The sequence below is a fragment of the Mercenaria mercenaria genome, chromosome 10 (assembly GCF_021730395.1).
Source record: "Mercenaria mercenaria strain notata chromosome 10, MADL_Memer_1, whole genome shotgun sequence".
In the NCBI taxonomy this organism is placed as follows: Eukaryota; Metazoa; Mollusca; class Bivalvia; order Venerida; family Veneridae; genus Mercenaria; species Mercenaria mercenaria.
This window is the reverse complement of record NC_069370.1, coordinates 29,729,647-29,749,079: the sequence shown is the minus strand read 5'-3', so window position 1 is coordinate 29,749,079 and position 19,433 is coordinate 29,729,647. Positions and strand designations below refer to the sequence as shown.

The 19,433-nt window shown below is 38.3% G+C and overlaps 1 protein-coding gene across 10 annotated transcripts in view; it reads left to right on the top strand.

Annotated features, from left to right (window-relative positions):
* The window catches only part of LOC123559558 (arylsulfatase B-like), a 62,437-nt gene extending 48,907 nt beyond the window's left edge, over positions 1-13,530 (top strand). For all 10 annotated transcript variants that reach the window (XM_053552573.1, XM_053552576.1, XM_053552570.1 and 7 more), the window contains 2 exons: positions 1,347-1,500; positions 6,943-13,530. In XM_053552573.1, coding sequence (XP_053408548.1) covers positions 1,347-1,500; positions 6,943-7,762 — 974 coding nt within the window. In that variant the 3' untranslated portion in view covers positions 7,763-13,530. The remainder of the gene's footprint in view (positions 1-1,346; positions 1,501-6,942) is intronic.
* The last annotated feature ends 5,903 nt before the right edge of the window (positions 13,531-19,433 follow it).

The window sequence follows — 19,433 nt, the reverse complement described above, 5'->3', positions numbered from 1 at the left end:
TATCTAGGCCAGTTACGAATATGGGTCATCTGGGGTCAAAAACTAGGACACTAGGTCAAATCAAAGAAAAACCTTGTGTATGCAATAGGGGCTGCATTTTACACCGGATCTTCATGAAATTTGATCAAAATGTTTGTCTGGATGAAATCTAGGTCAAATTTGAATATGGGTCAACTAGGGTCAAAAACTAGGTCACCCGGTCAAATTAAAGAAAAATCTTGTGTACTCAATAGGGGCTGCATTTTACACTGGATATACATAAAATTTAGTCAGAATGATTGCCTTAATGACATCTAGGTCAAGTTAGAATATGGGTCATCTGTGGTTAAAACTAGATCACTAGGTCAAATCAAAGAAAAACCTTGTGTATGCGATAGAGACTGTATTTTTCAATTGATCTTCATGAAATTTGGTCAGAATGATAGCCTTGATGAAATTAAGGTCAATTTTGAATACGGGTCATCTGGGATCAAAAACTAGGCCGCTAGGACAAATCAAAGAAAAAGGTTCTGTATGCGATAGAGGCTGTATTTTTTAATTGAGGTTCATGAAATTTAGTCAGAATGATTGCCTTGATCAAATCTAGGTCAAGTTCGAATATAGGTTAGCTTGGCTTAAAAGCTAGGTCACTATGTCAGATTGAAGAAAATACTTGTTTACACTTCAAGTGACCACATTTTTGGTCCAATCTAAATGAAAATTGGTCAGAATATTTGTTTCCATGAAATCACTATGTCAAACATGTTTACACTGTTATGATTTGTTTCTCAGGTGAACGACCTAGGGCCATCTTGGCCCTCTTGTTTCTGGTTTGCATAAATTATGTTTAACTACATTACAGTGATTGTCAGTCAGTTATGTGTCCCACCCAGTGATGGGAGATCTATGTATTCAATGGTGTCTATATGCTTGATGTTGCATTTCACCTTGTCTGTACAACAGCTCCAATACCATCTACAAGAATTACACCAAACTTCCTAAGAATGATCATTGCCAGGCTTGGTATTTTCTTGGACATATTCTGATTCAATGATTTTCAGTAGAATTATGGCTCTTTGTAAAAATTTATGATGTTTTGGTAAATTATATTACAACATTGGCCAGATTTCCAAGAAACTTTACAGGAGCTTAGATATGCATATCATTTGTATGTTCTTTGCCAGTGATTTTCAGTAGAATATTGACCCTTGCAGGTCATGAAAATTCTTTGAGGGAAAATGTAATATTCATTTTTGGGGAGTGGGGAGGGGGGAACATTTTTACATTAAAATATAGCTATTTTTGGCAAGGGGATATTGTAAAAGGTACACACACAAAAAAAAAATAATACTATGTTACTGTTCTAGGTATGGTTGCAGCGCTAGATGATTCAATAGGAACTGTTGTGAAGACATTAGAATCCCGTGGCATGATGAATAACACAATTATAATGTTTACTACAGACAATGGAGGACCAGCCAATGGCTTTGACGCTAATGCTGCTAACAACTTTCCTTTGAGGTAATGTGTTTAGTGATCCTGCTAAAGCTTCTAACAGTTTTTTAGCGCGACTATTTGAAGAATAAGTAGAGCTATCCTACTCACCACAGCGTCGGCGTCATACCTTGGTTAAGTTTTTCGTACCAGTCCACTTTTTGACAAAGTCTTTTGAGATAAAGCTTTGAAACTTTCAACACTTGTTTATCATCACCATTACCAGTTTTAGGCAAGAGTACATAACTCCATCAAGGATCTTAGCTGAATTATGGCCCCTTTTGACTTAGAAATCTTTAAGTTTTTCGTACAAGTTCACATTTTGTGTTGGACATATGGCTTTAAAACTTGTATCACTTGTTTATTATAACAGCCTCTATCTGTAGGCAAGAGAACATAACTCTGTCAACTATTTTGGCGGAATTACAGCCCTTTTTGGACTTGGAAATTGGTACAATGTTTGTACAAGCCCATGTTTTGTCAAAACTATTTGACATGTGGCTTTGAAAGTTTGAACAATTGTTTATCATCATGATTTATATTTGTAGGCAAGAGTACATCACTCTGTCAACTATTTTGACTGAGTTATGGCCCTTTTTTTGACTTGGAAATTGGTTCAGTTTTTGTACAAGTCAATGTTTTGTCAAAACTATTTGACATATTGCTTTTAAACTTTGAACAGTTGTTTATCATCTTGATTTCCATCTGTAGGCAAGAGTACATAATCCTGTCAACTATTTTGGCTGAATTATGGCCCTTTTTGGACTTGGAAATTGGTTCAGTTTTCATACAAGTCAACATTTTGTCAGAGCTATTTGACCTGTGGCTTTGAAACTTTTAACACTTGTTTATCATCATGATTCCCATCTGTAGGCAAGAGTACATATCTCTGTCAACTATTTTGGCTAAATTCTGGCCCTTTTTGAACTTGGAAATCAGTTAAGTTTTTCATACCAGTCTGTATTTTGCCTAATCTGTTTGTCATATGGCTTTGAAACTTTGACCACTTGTTTACTTTCATAGTTTACTGACCTAGGACAAGGACTTTAGCTCAGTTATGGCCCTTGTTTGTACATAGAAATTAGTTAGGTTTCGCATACCATTCTATATTTTGTCTATTAACTGTTTGATATATGGCTTTGAAACTTTGAACACTTGCTTACCAACATGGTCACTCATTGCCATATAGTGCAAGACTAAACCAAATCCACAAATTCAGGTACATTGTTTGTCTTATCTGTTCCTTTTCTTTTGTCTGAAAATCTTGGGTAATATTTTGACCCTATACTTCTATCAATGCTTCGAATAGTTGAGCGCACTGTCAACAGACAGCTCTTGTCTTTTAGTGTAATTGATGTGTTTATGGATCCTTCTGATTTTGCTAGCACTTTTCCTGAAACAGGTTGATGTAATGTTTTAGGAATCCTGCTTATATTGAGTCCTTTTGCTTGTGCTGCTGACAATTTCCCATTGAGGATATGAACATAGGGGCCAACTAATGGTTTTAATGCTAGTGAGATTATTAATGTAGAGGCCAACTAATGGTTTCAATGCTAGTGGTGCTAATAATTTTCCATTGAGATTATGAATATAGGGGCCAACTAATGGTTTTAATGCTAGTAGTGCTTATAAATTTCCGTTGAGATCATAAATATAGGGGCCAACTAATGATTTTAATGCTAGTGGTGCTAATAATTTGTGTTTGACCATAAGTTCTCGGCCAAGTTCAATAACTAGCCAAATCGACTCAGGCACTTAGGAATTATGGTCCTTGAATTACCAAAAATCAGCCTTTTTACACTTGTCTGCACTCTTACTCGATTATTTATGTCTCCCCCAGGAGACATATTGTTTTTGCCCTGTCCGTCCGTCCGTCCGTCCTTCCGTCCGTCCGTACGTCACACTTCATTTCCGAGCAATAACTGGAGAACCATTTGACCTAGAACCTTCAAACTTCATAGGGTTGTAGGGCTGCTGGAGTAGACAACTCCTATTATTTTTGGGGTCACTCCGTCAAAGGTCAAGGTCACAGGGGCCTGAACATTGAAAACCATTTCCGATCAATAACTAGAGAACCACTTGACCCAGAATGTTGAAACTTCATAGAATGATTGATCATAAAGAGTAGATGGCCCCTATTGATTTTGGGGTCACTCCGTCAAAGGTCAAGGTCACAGGGGCCTGAACATTGAAAACCATTTCCGATCAATAACTAGAGAACCACTTGACCCAGAATGTTGAAACTTCATAGGATGATTGGTCATGAAGAGTAGATGACCCCTATTGATTTTGGGGTCACTCGGTCAAAGGTCAAGGTCACAGGGACCTGAACATTGAAAACCATTTCCGATCAATAACTAGAGAACCACTTGACCCAGAATGTTGAAACTTCATAGGATGATTGGTCATAAAGAGTAGATGACCCTTATTGATTTTGGGGTCACTCCGTCAAAGGTCAGGGTCACAGGGGCCTGAACATTGAAAACCATTTCCAATCAATAACTAGAGAACCACTTGACCCAGAATGTTGAAACTTCATAGGATGATTGTACATGCAGAGTAGATGACCCCTATCGATTTTGGGGTCACTCCATTAAAGGTCAAGGTCACAGGGGCCTGAACATTGAAAACCATTTCCGGTCAGTAACTTGAGAACCACTTGACCCAGAATGTTGAAACTTAATAGGATGATTGGTCATGCAGAGTAGATGACCCCTATTGATTTTGGGGTCACTCCGTCAAAGATCAAGGTCACAGGGGCCTGAACATTGAAAACCATTTCCGATCAATAACTAGAGAACCACTTGACCCAGAATGTTGAAACTTCATAGGATGATTGGTCATAAAGAGTAGATGACCCCTATTGATTTTTGGGTCACTCCGTCAAAGGTCAGGGTCACAGGGGCCTGAACATTGAAAACCATTTCCGGTCAGTAACTAGAGAACCACTTGACCCAGAATGTTGAAACTTCATAGGATGATTGTACATGCAAAGTAGATGACCCCTATTGATTTTGGGGTCAGTCTATTAAAGGTCAAGGTCACAGTGGCCTGTTCATGTAAAATCATTTTTTGGAAATAACTTGAGAACCACTTGACCTACAATGTTGAAACTTAATAGGATGATTGGACATGCTGAGTAGATGACCCCTATTTATTTTGAGGTCACTTCATCAAAGGTCAAGGTCACAGGAGCCTGAACAGTGACTTGAGAACCACTAGGCCAAGAGTGTTGAAATTTAGCGGGATGACTGGACATGCCAAGTAGATGATCCCTATTGCAGCCAACCATCAGTGTCTCTTTGACTTTCGCTCCTGACCCCTATTGACTTCTTGCCTTTAGGACTTTGCATTGGGGGAGACATGCGCTTTTTTACAAAAGCATTTTCTAGTTCTCATCTAATCTTCACCAAACTTAAACAAAATGTATGTGACCATAAGTCCTCTCCTAGGTTCAATAACTAGCAAAATTGGCATAGGCACTTCAGAATTATGACCCTTGAATTACTGAAAATCAGCCATTTTACTCTTCAAAGGTAAATTTGTTGTGACTAAACAGTATAAAAAGACTGACTTTAGTGTTTAGATGATTAGGCAGTTGTGGGAGACATGCGCTTTTCTCAAAAGCAGCTCTGGTTTTCCATTGAGGTTATGAATATAGGGGCCAGCTAATGGTTTTAATGCTATTGGTGCTAATCTGATAAAGAAGCACTGTTACTGTAATTAAGTCTTACAACATAGACCTGTTTAGCAGCTTTTTTGAAGAAAAAGTAGAGCTATTCGCTCGCCCCAGCATCGGTGTCACCATTGGTTAAAGTTTTTGATGAAGTCAAATATCTCTGTTACTATCAAAGCTATTGACTTTAAACTTAAAGTAGTTATTTACTATCAAAATCTACACCAGGAGAAACACTCCCCATAACTCTTGATTAGAATTTTGACAGAATTATGCCCATTTTTAACTTGGAATTTTTTGTTTCAAGTTTTTGATAAAGTCAAATATCTCTGTTACTGTCAAAGCTTTTTACTTGAAACTTGAAATAGTTTTTTACTATCAAAGTCCACACCAGGAGAAACAATCTCCATAACTGATTTGAATTTTGACAGAGTTATGCCCCTTTTTAACTTGGAATTTTGATAAAGTCAAATATCTCTGTTACTATCAAAGCTTTTGACTTGAAACTAAAAATAGATATTTACTAACCGGTCACCGTGGCCCAGCGGTTGAGGCGTCCACCTCGGGATCGGGAGGTTGAAGGTTGGAGCCCCATGGGGAGCGTTCGTCTGGGGGATGTTTGTCATGGGACTCATTCCCAAAAGGCTGGTTCGTGAGCCGCAAGCTAGGTCAGTGAAGGTTACAGACTTCTGTCCACCTGGTGCCTGGCATAGTGGTAGGAGTTGGGAGGTAATTGGTACGCACAATAATAAAGGTGTCTCATAAGCCAAATTGGCTGGCCGTTTCAATAGGGGTGACACTTTAATAAACAAGACCTTTACCTTTACCTGTTACTTTCAAAGTTAACACCTTAGCATGCTGTCTTACGAACAGATGTTGATTTAATCGTAATTCATAAACACGTAATGATGTAGCCTTTAGATTCCACTAACATAATAAACATTCAGATGTACAGACAGAATGTAATTTCTCAGACTATAGATATCAAGTTAAGAAGCTATGAAATATACAAAATTGTCCAGAATTTGTTTTGTATGAAATATGTCATCAAAGGAAATACAGATCTGCCCTGACTGCTAGAGTGAAAATATCAAAGGGACATTATATATTGGATGTTTTCTATTTGAATTTGTTTCATTCAACATTCAATGTTATTTTGGATTGCTAGATAATTGTCTAGTATTATCAAAAATAGAACAGTTTAACATACTTGCACAATGCCCTATAAAAAGCAAATGGTATATGAATGGGAACCATTTTGTTTTAAGTATTGTACACAGTATTCCAGGTCAGATATGTATCAATTTAATGACACTAGCAAGGAATTTCAGGTATAATCTAGCTTTTGCAGCATCTTTCATTTCCAAGTTTTGTTCACACTTCCCTTACATGCTCTGAAGAGTATGAACTTACAAACTGGCAGTGCCAGGGAAATTTAAATAGCAATACAGATTTTCATTATTGAACAAGTTTGATAGGATTTCAGATATTGGGAAATTAGAGATAACAAACTAAATACATTCCTGCATCACACTTATTCATTAGCATTGACTTTCGGTTACTAAGAACAATATTTGTTTATTCATTCTTAGAAAATAAGTCATTTGTATACATTGATTTGGTACTGGTGCACTTCCAGATTTCAGTCACGTATATAAATCAAAGTATGCAAGTTCCTTGTACATTCTCTATCAGATGATAATTGATGAAACCATTTGATTTTATCAGAGCTTGCTTTTATTTATATTTGAAGCACAGATAAAGCTACAAAAATATTTTCTATTTTATTACAGAGGTGTTAAGGCTACTCTTTGGGAAGGAGGTGTAAGGGGTGTTGGTTTTATTCACAGCCCCTTACTGAAGAAGCAGGGATACGTGTATAACAACATGCTTCATGTTTGTGACTGGCTCCCGACTCTTTACAAAGCTGCAGGCGGGAGTCCTAGTGTTATGAAAAATCTTGATGGGTACGATCACTGGGAATCACTGTCTGATAAGAGGAAAGGAAAACGTAAGGAGATCTTACATAACATTGACCCTAAAGGACAAGGTCATTCAGGACTTCGGGTCGGAGATTATAAAATACTGGTCGGAGATGTTGGCATGAGTTGGGACGACTGGTACCCTCCCTGGCAGAATCCAGCTGATACTGAATTACTACACATAAACAATACACAGAAATATGGCCATTTTCTCAACAAAAAAGAGTCAGCGGTTGTTGATAGACATGCTAAGTACTTTAATAAGATGGTGGCAAGTAATATGGGTTATGAAATGGAAATTGATTTTGACAATGAAGATGCTGATAAAGTCAGCCCCATGACAGACTCGTATTACCACAAAGGAGCACCTGTCAGAGTGGACTGTGGTCCAAAACCTTTCAACGCATCAACAAACTGTGATCCCCGGAAATCTCCATGCTTGTTTCATATTCCCTCAGATCCTTGTGAGTACAACAACATAGCTGAGCAGAACAAGGACCTAGTCATTCAGATGCTCACAAGACTTATGCACTATGAAAACACTATGGTCCCACCCCTTAATGGCCCTGAAGATCCAGCTGGAAACCCCAAATACCATGATGGTGCCTGGGTCCCTTGGGTTAAACTGTGATAACATTATATCAGTATAATCACATGACACACATTCCACTATAGATTTTTATGTAGAGCATAATAATATCCCTACTCAATTAAACTGAAGTCTGTTGTATATTGGTTTGAACTTTGACACTCGTGTGACTGTCTTTCGGCACCTTTGTTCATGTCTTAGATTAATACCCATTGTTGTGTCTCATTGTAATATGTAGTTTTTGAATGCCAGAGAAAGTTTCAGGTTTGAATATTTGAACATATCTCTTCATAAAATACCGCATCACAGAAATTGTCAGGCATAAATTTAATCTTTACCAAAATAGCAATATTTCAGATTTATTGTTGTCTTGGTAACCAATACAAACTGCCTTAGTATTTTTCTGAAAGCAGTGCCAACATCTTAATTTTCTAAATCTAAATTCTAAACTGCCCCCATGCCTGAGCAAATGAGGTCACTGACTCATACTTTTGTCCAGACTACTGTATTCTTGATTTCAGGCAAAGGCTTTAAATCATTAGCTCACCTGAGCCAAAGGCTCATGGTGAGCTATTGTGATCACTCAACGTCCGTCATCCATCCGTCTGTCCACACTTTCCTTTAAACAACATCTCCTCCTAAACCAAGCCAATTTTGATGAAACTTCACAGGGATGATCCTTGGATGGTCTTCCTTAAAATTGTTCCAAGAATATACAGAACTCTGGTTGCCAAGGCAACCGAAAGGAAAAACTTCAAAAATCTTCTTGTCCAAAACCACAAGGCCTAGGGCTTTGATATTTGGAATGTAGCATCATCTAGTGGGCCTCTACCAAGATCATTCAAATTATCCACCTAGGGTCAAATATGGCCCAACCCCGGGGTCACATGGTTTATATAGACTTATATAGGGAAACACTTCGAAAATCTTTTTGTCCAAAACCATAAGGCCTAGGGCTTTGATATTTAGTATGTAGCATCATCTAGTGGGCCTCTACCAAGATTGTTCAAATGATCTCCCTAGGGTGAAATATGGTCCCGCCCAGGGGTAGTGGGGGGGGGGGGGGGTAGTCACATGGTTTATATAGACTTGTATAGGAAAAAACTTTAAAAATCTTCTTGTCTGAAACCACAAGACCTAGGCTTTTGATATTTGGTATGTAGCATGGCTTGTGGTTCTCTACCAAGATTGTTCAAATTATTACCCTGGGGTGAAAAGAGGCCCTGCCACGGGGGCCCTCAAGTTTTACATAGACATATATAGGAAAAAACTATACAAATTTTCTTGTCTGAAATTGCAAGGCATAGGCTTTTGATATTTGGTATGTTGCATTACCTAGTGGTCCTCTACCAAGATTATTCAAATTATGCCCCCCCCCACCCCCCGAGTTGAAAAGAAGCCCCACCCAGGGGGTCCCAAGTTTTACATAGACTTGCATAGGAAAAACTTTAAAAGTCTTCTTGCCTGAAACTGCAAGGCCTATGCTTCTGATATTTGGTATGTTGCATTGACTAGTGGTCTACAACCAAAATTGTTCAAATTATACACCTGTGGTGAAAAGAGGCCCCACTCGGGGTCACTTGATGTACGAGTTATATAGATAAAAATACTTCAAAAAGTATCAGATCATATTTCCTAGACTGTTAAATTATAATTACTTGATAACCCGAAGCAATTAGGGTTCACTTGACTGTGACCTTGACCTACTGACCTACTTCGTTTTTAAGATACAGTCTTGAAATTTGGATGACATGTGCAGTTTTGCACATCGATCTTACAACTCTTTCAGTGACCATGAATGTGACCCACTGTCCTACTTTCTAATATTTTAGCATCAGTTTGCCATTTTAAACATGTGGTTCATATTACTCAGGTGAGCGATTCAGGGTCATCATAACCCTCTTGTTAGCTCACCTATGACAAAGTGACAAGGTCAGCTATTGTGACCGCTTGATGTCCGTCGTGTGTAGTGCGTCGTCCATCGTCGGTCGTCCGTCAACAATTTGTAACAAAAATCTTCTTCTTGAAAACCACTAGGCAGAATTACACCAAACTTCACAGGAATGATCCTTGGGTGGCCCCCTTTCAAAGTTGTTCAAAGAATTGAATTCAATGCAGAACTCTGCCACCCAAAGGAAAAACTTTAAAAATCTTCTTGTCAAAAAACACAGGGCCTAGGGCTTTGATATCTGGTGTGTAGCATCATCTAGTGGTCCTCTACCAAAATTGTTCAAATTATCCCCCTAGGGTCAAATATGGCCCTGCCCCAGGGGTCACATGGTTTATATGGACTTATATAGGGAATACTTTGAAAATCTTCTTGTACAAAACCACATGGCCTAGGGCTTTGATATTTGGTATGTAGCATCATCTAGTGGTTCTCTACCAAGATTGTTCAAATTATCTCCCTAGGGTCAAATATTGCCCCACCCTGGGGGTCCCAAGTTTTACATAGACTTATATAGGAAAATCTCTAAAAAAAATCTTCTTCTTGAAAACCACTGGGCAGAATCACACCAAACTTCATACGAATGATCCTTGGATGGCCCCCTTTCAAAATTGTTCAAAGAATTGAATTCCATGCAGAACTCTGGTTGCCATGGCAACCGAAAGGAAAAACTTTAAAAATCTTCTTGTCCAAAACCGCAGGGCCTAGGGCTTTGATATCTGGTGTGTAGCATCATCTAGTGGTCCTCTACCAAAATTATTCAAATGATCCCCCTAGGGCCAAATATGGCCCGCCCCGGGGGTCACATGGTTTATATAGACTTATATAGGGAAAACTTTGAAAATCTTCTTGTAAAAACCCACATGGCCTAGCGCTTTGATATTTGGTATGTAGCATTATCTAGTGGTCCTTTACCAAGATTGTTCAAATTATCCCCCTAGGGTCAAATATGGCCCCACCCCGGGGGTCCCAAGTTTTACATAGACTAATATAGGAAAAAAAGTTTAAAAATCTTCTTGTCTGAAACCACAACACTTAGACCTTTGATATTTGGTTTTTTGCATTGTCTCATGGTCCTCAACCAAAATTGTTCAAATTGTACCCCTTGGGTGAAAAGAGGCCCTGCCCTGGGGGTCCCAAGTTTTATATAGACATATAGGAAAAAGCTTTAAAAATCTTCTTGTCTGAAACCATACAACATAGGCTTTTGATATTTGGTATGATGCATTGTCTAGTAGTCCTCTACCAAAATTATTGAAATTATGCCCCTGAGGTTAAAAGAGGCCCCGCCCTGGGGTCACTTAGTTATTTGTTAGTTAATTATATTGGAAAAATACTTAAAAAATTATCTGATCCTATTTCCAAGACTGTTTAAGTATAATTACCTGATGACCCCGAGTACTATGATGTCACTTGACTGTGACCTTGACCTACTGACCTACTTTCTTGTTTTTTAGCTCACCTGTCACAAAGTGACAAGGTGAGCTTTTGTGATCGCGCGGTGTCCGTCGTCCGTCCGTCCGTGCGTCCGTAAACTTTTGCTTGTGACCACTCTAGAGGTCACATTTTTCATGGGATCTTTATGAAAGTTGGTCAGAATGTTCACCTTGATGATATCTAGGTCAAGTTCGAAACTGGGTCACGTGCCATCAAAAACTAGGTCAGTAGGTCTAAAAATAGAATAACATTGTGACCTCTCTAGAGGCCATAATTTTCAATGGATCTTCATGAAACTTGGTCAGAACGTTCACCTTGATGATATCTAGGTCAAGTTCGAAACTGGGTCACGTGCGGTCAAAAACTAGGTCAGTAGGTCTAAAAATAGAAAAACCTTGTGACCTCTCTAGAGGCCATATAGTTCACAAGATCTTCATGAAAGTTGGTCTGAATGTTCACCTTGATGATATCTAGGTCAAGTTCGAAACTGGGTCACTTGCCATCAAAAACTAGGTCAGTAGGTCAAATAATAGAAAAACCTTGTGACCTCTCTAAAGGCCATATTTTTCATTGGATCTGTATGAAAGTTGGTCTGAATGTTCACCTTGATGATATCTAGGTCAAGTTTGAAACTGGGTCACGTGCCATCAAAAACTAGGTCAGTAGGTCTAAAAATAGAAAAACCTTGTGACCTTTCTAGAGGCCATATATTTCACAAGATCTTCATGAAAATTGGTCAGAACGTTCACCTTGATGATATCTAGGTCAAGTTCGAAACTGGGTCACGTGCCTTCAAAAAATAGGTCAGTAGGTCAAATAATAGAAAAACCTTGTGACCTCTCTAAAGGCCATATTTTTCATGGGATCTGTGTGAAAGTTAGTCTGAATGTTCATCTTGATGATAGCTAGGTCAAGTTCGAAACTGGGTCACGTGCGGTCAAAAACTAGGTCAGTAGGTCTAAAAATAGAAAAACCTTGTGACCTCTCTAGAGGCCATATATTTCATGAAATCTTCATGAAAATTTGTCAGAATGTTCACCTTGATGATATCTAGGTCAGGTTCGAAAGTGGGTCACGTGCCATCAAAAACTAGGTCAGTAGGTCAAATAATAGAAAAACCTTGTGACCTAACTAGAGGCCATATTTTCCATGGGATCTGTATTAAAGTTGGTCTGAATGTTCACCTTGATGATATCTAGGTCAGGTTTGAAAGTGGGTCACGTGCCATCAAAAACTAGGTCAGTAGGTCAAATAATAGAAAAACCTTTTGACCTCTCTAAAGGCCATATTTTTCAATGGATCTTCATGAAAGTTTGTCTGAATGTTCATCTTGATGATATCTAGGTCAAATTCGAAACAGGGTCATGTGCGGTCAAAAACTAGGTCAGTAGGTCTAAAAATAGAAAAACCTTGTGACCTCTCTAGAGGCCATACTTGTGAATGGATCTCCATAAAAATTGGTCAGAATGTTCACCTTGATGATATCTAAGTCAAGTTCGAAAGTGGGTCACGTGCCATCAAAAAGTAGGTCAGTAGGTCAAATAATGAAAAAACGTCGTGACCTCTCTAGAGGCCATATTTTTTCAATGGATCTGTATGAAAGTTGGTCTGAATGTTTATCTTGATGATATCTAGGTCAAGTTTGAAACTGGGTTAACTGCGATCAAAAACTAGGTCAGTAGGTCTTGAAATAGAAAAACCTTGTGACCTCTCTAGAGGCCATACCCTTGAATGGATCTTCATGAAAATTGGTCAGAATGTTCACCTTGATGATATCTAGGTCAAGTTTGAAACTGGGTCACGTGCCTTAAAAAACTAGGTCAATAGGTCAAATAATAGAAAAACCTTGTGACCTCTCTAGAGACCATATTTTTCAATGGATCTTCAAGAAAATTGGTCAGATTTTTTATCTTGATAATATCTAGGTCAAGTTCAAAACTGGGTCACATGAGCTCAAAAACTAGGTCACTATGTCAAATAATAGAAAAAACGACGTCATACTCAAAACTGGATCATGTGGGAAGAGGTGAGCGATTCAGGACCATCATGGTCCTCTTGTTTAATATACAGCCTTGATATTTTGATGACATACACAGTTTTGCACACGAATTGTAAAACTGAATTTCATTGACCATGAATATGACCTACTGACTTTCTTAATATTTTATCATCAGTTTGACATTTGAAACATGGAGCTCATATTACTCAGGTGAGCGATCCAGGGACATCATGACCCTCTTGTTTTTGCTTGGAGACTGAGTTAAGTTGTCAAGCCAAAGATTCTGTGTTGTTTTTAAAACACATTAAATTTTATAGAATCTCTTTCTGTTGTTTTAAGGATGCTTTACATGCTCTTGATATTGTTGTATATGTATACTGCGTCATTTATTTTCATAAAGAAAAATAGACTTAGGTAAAAGAGGAACCACGTTTTTGTTTAAATTGTTTGGTACCATTTGGTCTTGCCCTTTATTTGCCTATGAATTTCTTTCTAGCTCACCTGAGCCAAAGGCTCATGGTGAGCTTTTGTGACCGCTCAATGTCCTTGAAAACCTCTGGGCAGAATTACACCAAACTTCACAGGAATGATCCTTGGATGGTCCCCTTTCAAAACTGTTCAAAGAAATAAATTCCATGCAGAACTCTGGTTGCCATGGCAACTGAAAGGAAAAACTTTAAAAATCTTCTTGTCCAAAACCGCGAGACATAGAGCCTTGATATTTGGCATGTGACATCATCATTCTTATGGTCCTCTATCAAGATTGTTCAAATTGTGCCCCTAGGGAGAAAAGAGGTCCCGCCCCGGGGGTCACAAGTTTTACATAGACTTATATAGGAAAGAACTTTAAAAATCTTCTTGTCTAAAACCACAAGACCTAGACCTTTGATATTTGGTATGTAGCATTGCCATGTGGTCCTATACCAAAAATGTTCAAATTATTACCTTGGGATGAAAAGAGGCCCCGCCCTGAGGGCCTCATGTTTTACATAGACTTGTATAGGAGAAAACTTAAAAAATCTTCTTGTCTGAAACTACAAGTCCTAGGCCTTATATATTTTGTATGTAGCATTGCCTTATGGTCCTCTTTGAAGATTGTTCAAATTGTGCCTCAGGGGTGAAAAGAGGCCCCGCATCGGGGGTCCCAAGTTTTACATAGAGATATATAGGGAAAAACTTTAAAAATCTTCTTGTCCAAAACCGCAGGGCCTAGGGCTTTGATATCTGGTGTGTAGCATCATCTAGTGGTCCTCTACCAAAATTATTCAAATGATCCCACTAGGGTCCCAAGTTTTACATAGACATATATAGGGAAAAACTTTAAAAATCTTCTTGTCTGAAACTGCAAGGCCTAGGCTTTTGATATTTGGTGTGAAGTATTGAGTTGTGGTCCTCTACCAAATTATTCAAATTTTTACCCTGGGGTGAAAAGAGGCCCTGTCCAGGGGATCCCAAGTTTAACATAGACTTATATAGGGGAAAAAATCTTTTTGTCTGAAAGTTCAAGGCCTAGGCCTTTGATATTTGGTATGTATCATTGCCTAGTGGACCTCTTACAGGATTGTTCAAATTATGCCCCTGGGGTTATGGTCCTTTTTGAAGATTGTTCAAATTGTGCCTCAGGGGTGAAAAGAGGCCCCGCATCGGGGGTCCCAAGTTCCCCGCCCTGGTGGTCACTTGTTATATGAGCTATATAGGAAAAATACTTCAAAAATTGTCAGATCATATTTCCTTGACTGTTTAATTATATTTACCTGATGTACCCAAGTGATTACATGTCACCTTACTGTGACCTTGACCTACTGACCTACTTTCTTGATTTTTGAGATACAGCCTTGAAATTTGGATGACATGTACAGTTTTGCATACCGATCTTAAAACTGACTTTCAGTTACCATGAATGTGACCTACTGAGCTACTTTCTAATATTTTAGCATCAGTTTGCCATTTGAAACATGTGGCTCATATTACTCAGGTGAGCGATTTAGGGTCATCATGACCCTCTTGTTAACAGGAACACAAGCCTATGTAATGATCTTGGTATGTAAAGCACAAGTAACCATATCAAGAGGCATATATGTTCTACCAGAGGATTTGTGAAGGGAATGTTTTAGGCCTAAAAAAATTGTTTGTTTCTGGTAACATGCTCAAAAAAAATTAGGGTAGGTAGGTTAGATTGAAATTTGACCTTAAGATCATTAAAATTAACATTCTGATCAAGTTTCATTAGGATATGATCATAAATGTGGTCTCTAGAGTGTTAACTAGCTTTTCCTTTCATTTGACCGGGTGACTTAGTTTTTGATCCCACATGACCCAGATTCCATATGACCTGAAGATCATCAAGATTAATATTCTGACCAAGTTTCATGAAGATACAGTCATAAATTTATGTGACCTTTGAAGTGTTAACAAGCTTTTCCTTTGATTTGACCTGATGACCTAGCTTTTGAACCCACATGACCCAGAATCGAACAAGACCTAGAGGTCATCAAGACAAACATTCTGATCAATTCTCGCGAGTTTCAAACTTAAAATTAGGTCTCTAGAGTGTTAACAAGCCTTACCTTTGATTTGACCTGTTGGCCTAGTTTTTGATCCGACCTGACCCAGATTAGAACTTAACCTAAAAATCATCAAGATTAACATTCTGGCCAAGTTTCATAGAGGTATTATCATAAATGTAGCCTCTAGAGTGTTGACAAGCTTTTCCTTTGATTTGACCTGGTGACCTAGTTTTTGACCAACCTGCTCCAGATTGAAACTTTACCTAAAGATCATCAAGTTTAACATTCTTGCTAAGTTTCATTAAGATATGATCATAAAATGGCCTGTAGAATGTTAACTAACTTTTCCTTCGATTTGACCTGGTGACCTATATTTTGACTCCACCTGACCCAGATTGAAATTTGATCTAAAGATTACCAAGATTTACATTCTGACCAAGTTTCATAAAGATATTGTCATAAATGTGACCTTTAGAGTGTTAACAAGCTTTTCCTTACATTTGACCTGGTGACCTAGTTTTTGACCCAAGATAACTCAATATCGAACTTATCCAAGATTTTATTGAGAGTAACATTCTGACCAAGTTTAATTAAGATTGGACTGAAATTGTGACCTCTAGAGTATTAACAGTCAAATTGTTGACGGACGACGGACACAGGGCGATCACAAAAGCTCATCGCACTGCGTGCTCAGGTGAGCTAAAAACAAGAAAGTAGGTCACTAGGTCACATTCATGGTCACTGAAGGTCAGTTTTGAGATCGGTGTACTAAACTGTACATAACATCTAAATCTCAAGGCTGTATCTTAAAAAAACAAGAAAGTAGGTCAGTAGGTCACATTCATGGTCACTGAGTCAGTTTTAAGATCGGTGTGCAAAACTGTACATGTCTTCCAAAGTTCAAGGCTGTATCTTAAAAAACAAAAAAGTAAGTCAGCAGGTCACATTCCATATGACCCGGATTCAAACTTGACCTAAAGATCATCAATGTTAACATTCTGACCAAGTTTCATTAAGATATGGTCATAAATGTGGCCTCTAGAGTTTTAACTAGCTTTTCCTTTGATTTGACCTGGTAACCTAGTTTTCGACCCCACCTGGCCCGGATTTGAATTTGATCTAAAGATCATCAAGATCTACATTCTGACCAAGTTTTATAAAGATATGGTCATAAATGTGGCCTTTAGAGTGTTAACAAGCTTTTCCTTACATTTGACCTGGTGACCTAGTTTTTGACCCCAGATAACTCAATATCGAACTTGTCCAAGATTTTATTGAGAGTTACATTCTGACAGTTTAATTAAGATTGGACTAAAATTGTGACCTCTAGAGTGTTAACAAGCTTTTCCTTATATTTAACCTGGTGACCTAGTTTTTGAACCCAGATACCCCAATATCGAACACGTTCAAGATTTTATTGAGAGTAACATTCTGACCAAGTTTAATCAAGATTGGACTGAAATTGTGACCTCTAGAGTATTAACAGTCAAATTGTTGACGGACGACGGACACAGGGCGATCACAAAAGCTCATCTTGAGCACTGCGTGCTCAGGTGAGCTAAAAACAAGAAAGTAGGTCAGTAGGTCACATTCATGGTCACTTCCCCCACTTCAAACTTGACCTAAAGAATATCAATGTTAACATTCTGACCAAGTTTCATTAAGATATGGTCATAAATGTGGCCTCTAGAGTTTTAACTAGCTTTTCCTTTGATTTGACCTGGTAACCTAGTTTTTGACCCCACCTGGCCCGGATTTGAATTTGATCTAAAGATCATCAAGATCTACATTCTGACCAAGTTTCATGAAGATACAGTCATAAATGTGGCCTTTAGAGTGTTAACAAGCTTTTCCTTACATTTGACCTGGTGACCTAGTTTTTGACCCCAGATAACCTAATATCGAACTCTTCCAAATTTATTTTATTGAGAGTTACATTCTGACCAAGTTTAATTAAGATTGGACCGCAATTGTGACCTCGAATGTTAACAGTCAAATTGTTGACGACGACGGACACAGGGCGATCACAGAAGCTCATCTTGAGCACTTCGTGCTCAGGTGAGCTAAAACAAGAAAGTAGGTCACGTTCATGGTTTCTGAACGTCAGTTTTGAGATCAGTGTGCTAAACTGTACATTTCATCCAAATTTCAAGGCTGTATCTTAAAAAAAAAAAAGGAGGTCATTAGATCACATTCATGGTCACTGAGTCAGTTTTAAGATCGGTGTGCAAAACTGTACATGTCATCCAAAGTTCAAGGCTGTACCTTAAAAAACAAGAAAGTAGGTCCGTAGGTCACATTCCACATGACCTGGATTCAAACTGGACCTAAAGATCATCAAGGTTAACATTCTGACCAAGTTCCACTAAGATATGGTCATAAATGTGGCCTCTATAGAGTTTTAACTAGCTTTTCCTTTGATTTGACCTGGTGACCTAGTTTTTGATCCCACCTGACCCAGATTTACACTTTATCTAAACATCATCAGGATTAAAATTCTGACCAAGTTTCATGACGATACAGTCATAAATGTGGCCTTTAGGGTGTTAACAAGCTTTTCCTTTGATTTGACCTAGCGACAAAGTTCTTGACCCCACCTGGCTCAGATTTGTACTTGACCTATAGATCATCAAGATTAACATTCTGACCAAATTCCATTAAGATATATCAAAAATGCGGCCTTTAGAGTGTTAGCTAGCTTTTCCTTTGATGTGACCTAGTTTTTGTCCCCACCTGACCCAGATTTAAACTTGACCTAAAGATCATCAAGATTAACATTCTGACCAAGTTTAATTAAGATAAGATCATAAATGTGGCCTCTAGAGTGTTTACAACTTTTCCTTTTTTTTTACCCGGCTACATAGTTTTAGACGACCTAAAAATCATAAAAAAGACAAACATTCTGACCAAGTTTCATAAATATGGCGTCTAGAGTGTTAACAAACTTTTCCTTCAATTTGACCTGGTGACCTAGTTTTTGACCCTACCTGACCCAGATTTGAACTTTACCTAAAGATCAAGATTAACATTCTGACCCAGTTTCATACAGATATTGTCATAATTGTGGTCTCTAAAGTGTTAACAAGCTTTTTCTTTGATTTGACCTGGTGACCTAGTTTTTGACCCCCAAACTCGTCCAAGATTTTATTGAGGGTAACATTCTGACCAAGCTTCATTAAGATTGGGCCAAAATTGTGACCTCTAGAGTGTTTTTTAAACAGTTAAATTGTTGACGACGACGGACACAGGGCGATCACAAAAGCTCACCTTGAGCACTTCGTGAAATCTATGGCTAAAGATAGATCAACTTTTACTTTCACTTTCAAAATGTTGAAAGCAAGGATCTGATTGGTGAATGAGAATCTCAATAGCCCGTCGTCAGATCCGCGTTAATCTGAGATGATCTTAATCAGACTGAGGGTCAAGTTCACAGGATTTGTTTGGAGATTTTTGTACAAATAAGATTTGTTTTATCTCATCTGTCATTGCAGAAGCCAAATCAACAAGACAGTTAATTGCTACTTTCTGGTGTCCTGAACAATGCAAGTGTGCTGAATCACAATCAGTTTGGCTGTGTGAAAATATGTCATTCCTAATGTTTTCAATTTTCTCCATGAAAAAGTCACAAAACATCTGCGCAAGTTCCTTTGAGGATGAGCAGCATCATAGCTGTCTCCTAATAGATTTTTGGTTATCTTGGCCAGACCTTTATGGTCAGTGCCACACGACTTTACCTTATCAGAGAAGTAGTCCGTTCAAGCCTGAATTAGGAGTTTATTTATGGTTGCACATTTGTCCTAAAAGTTGATGGTTGGCCGTTAG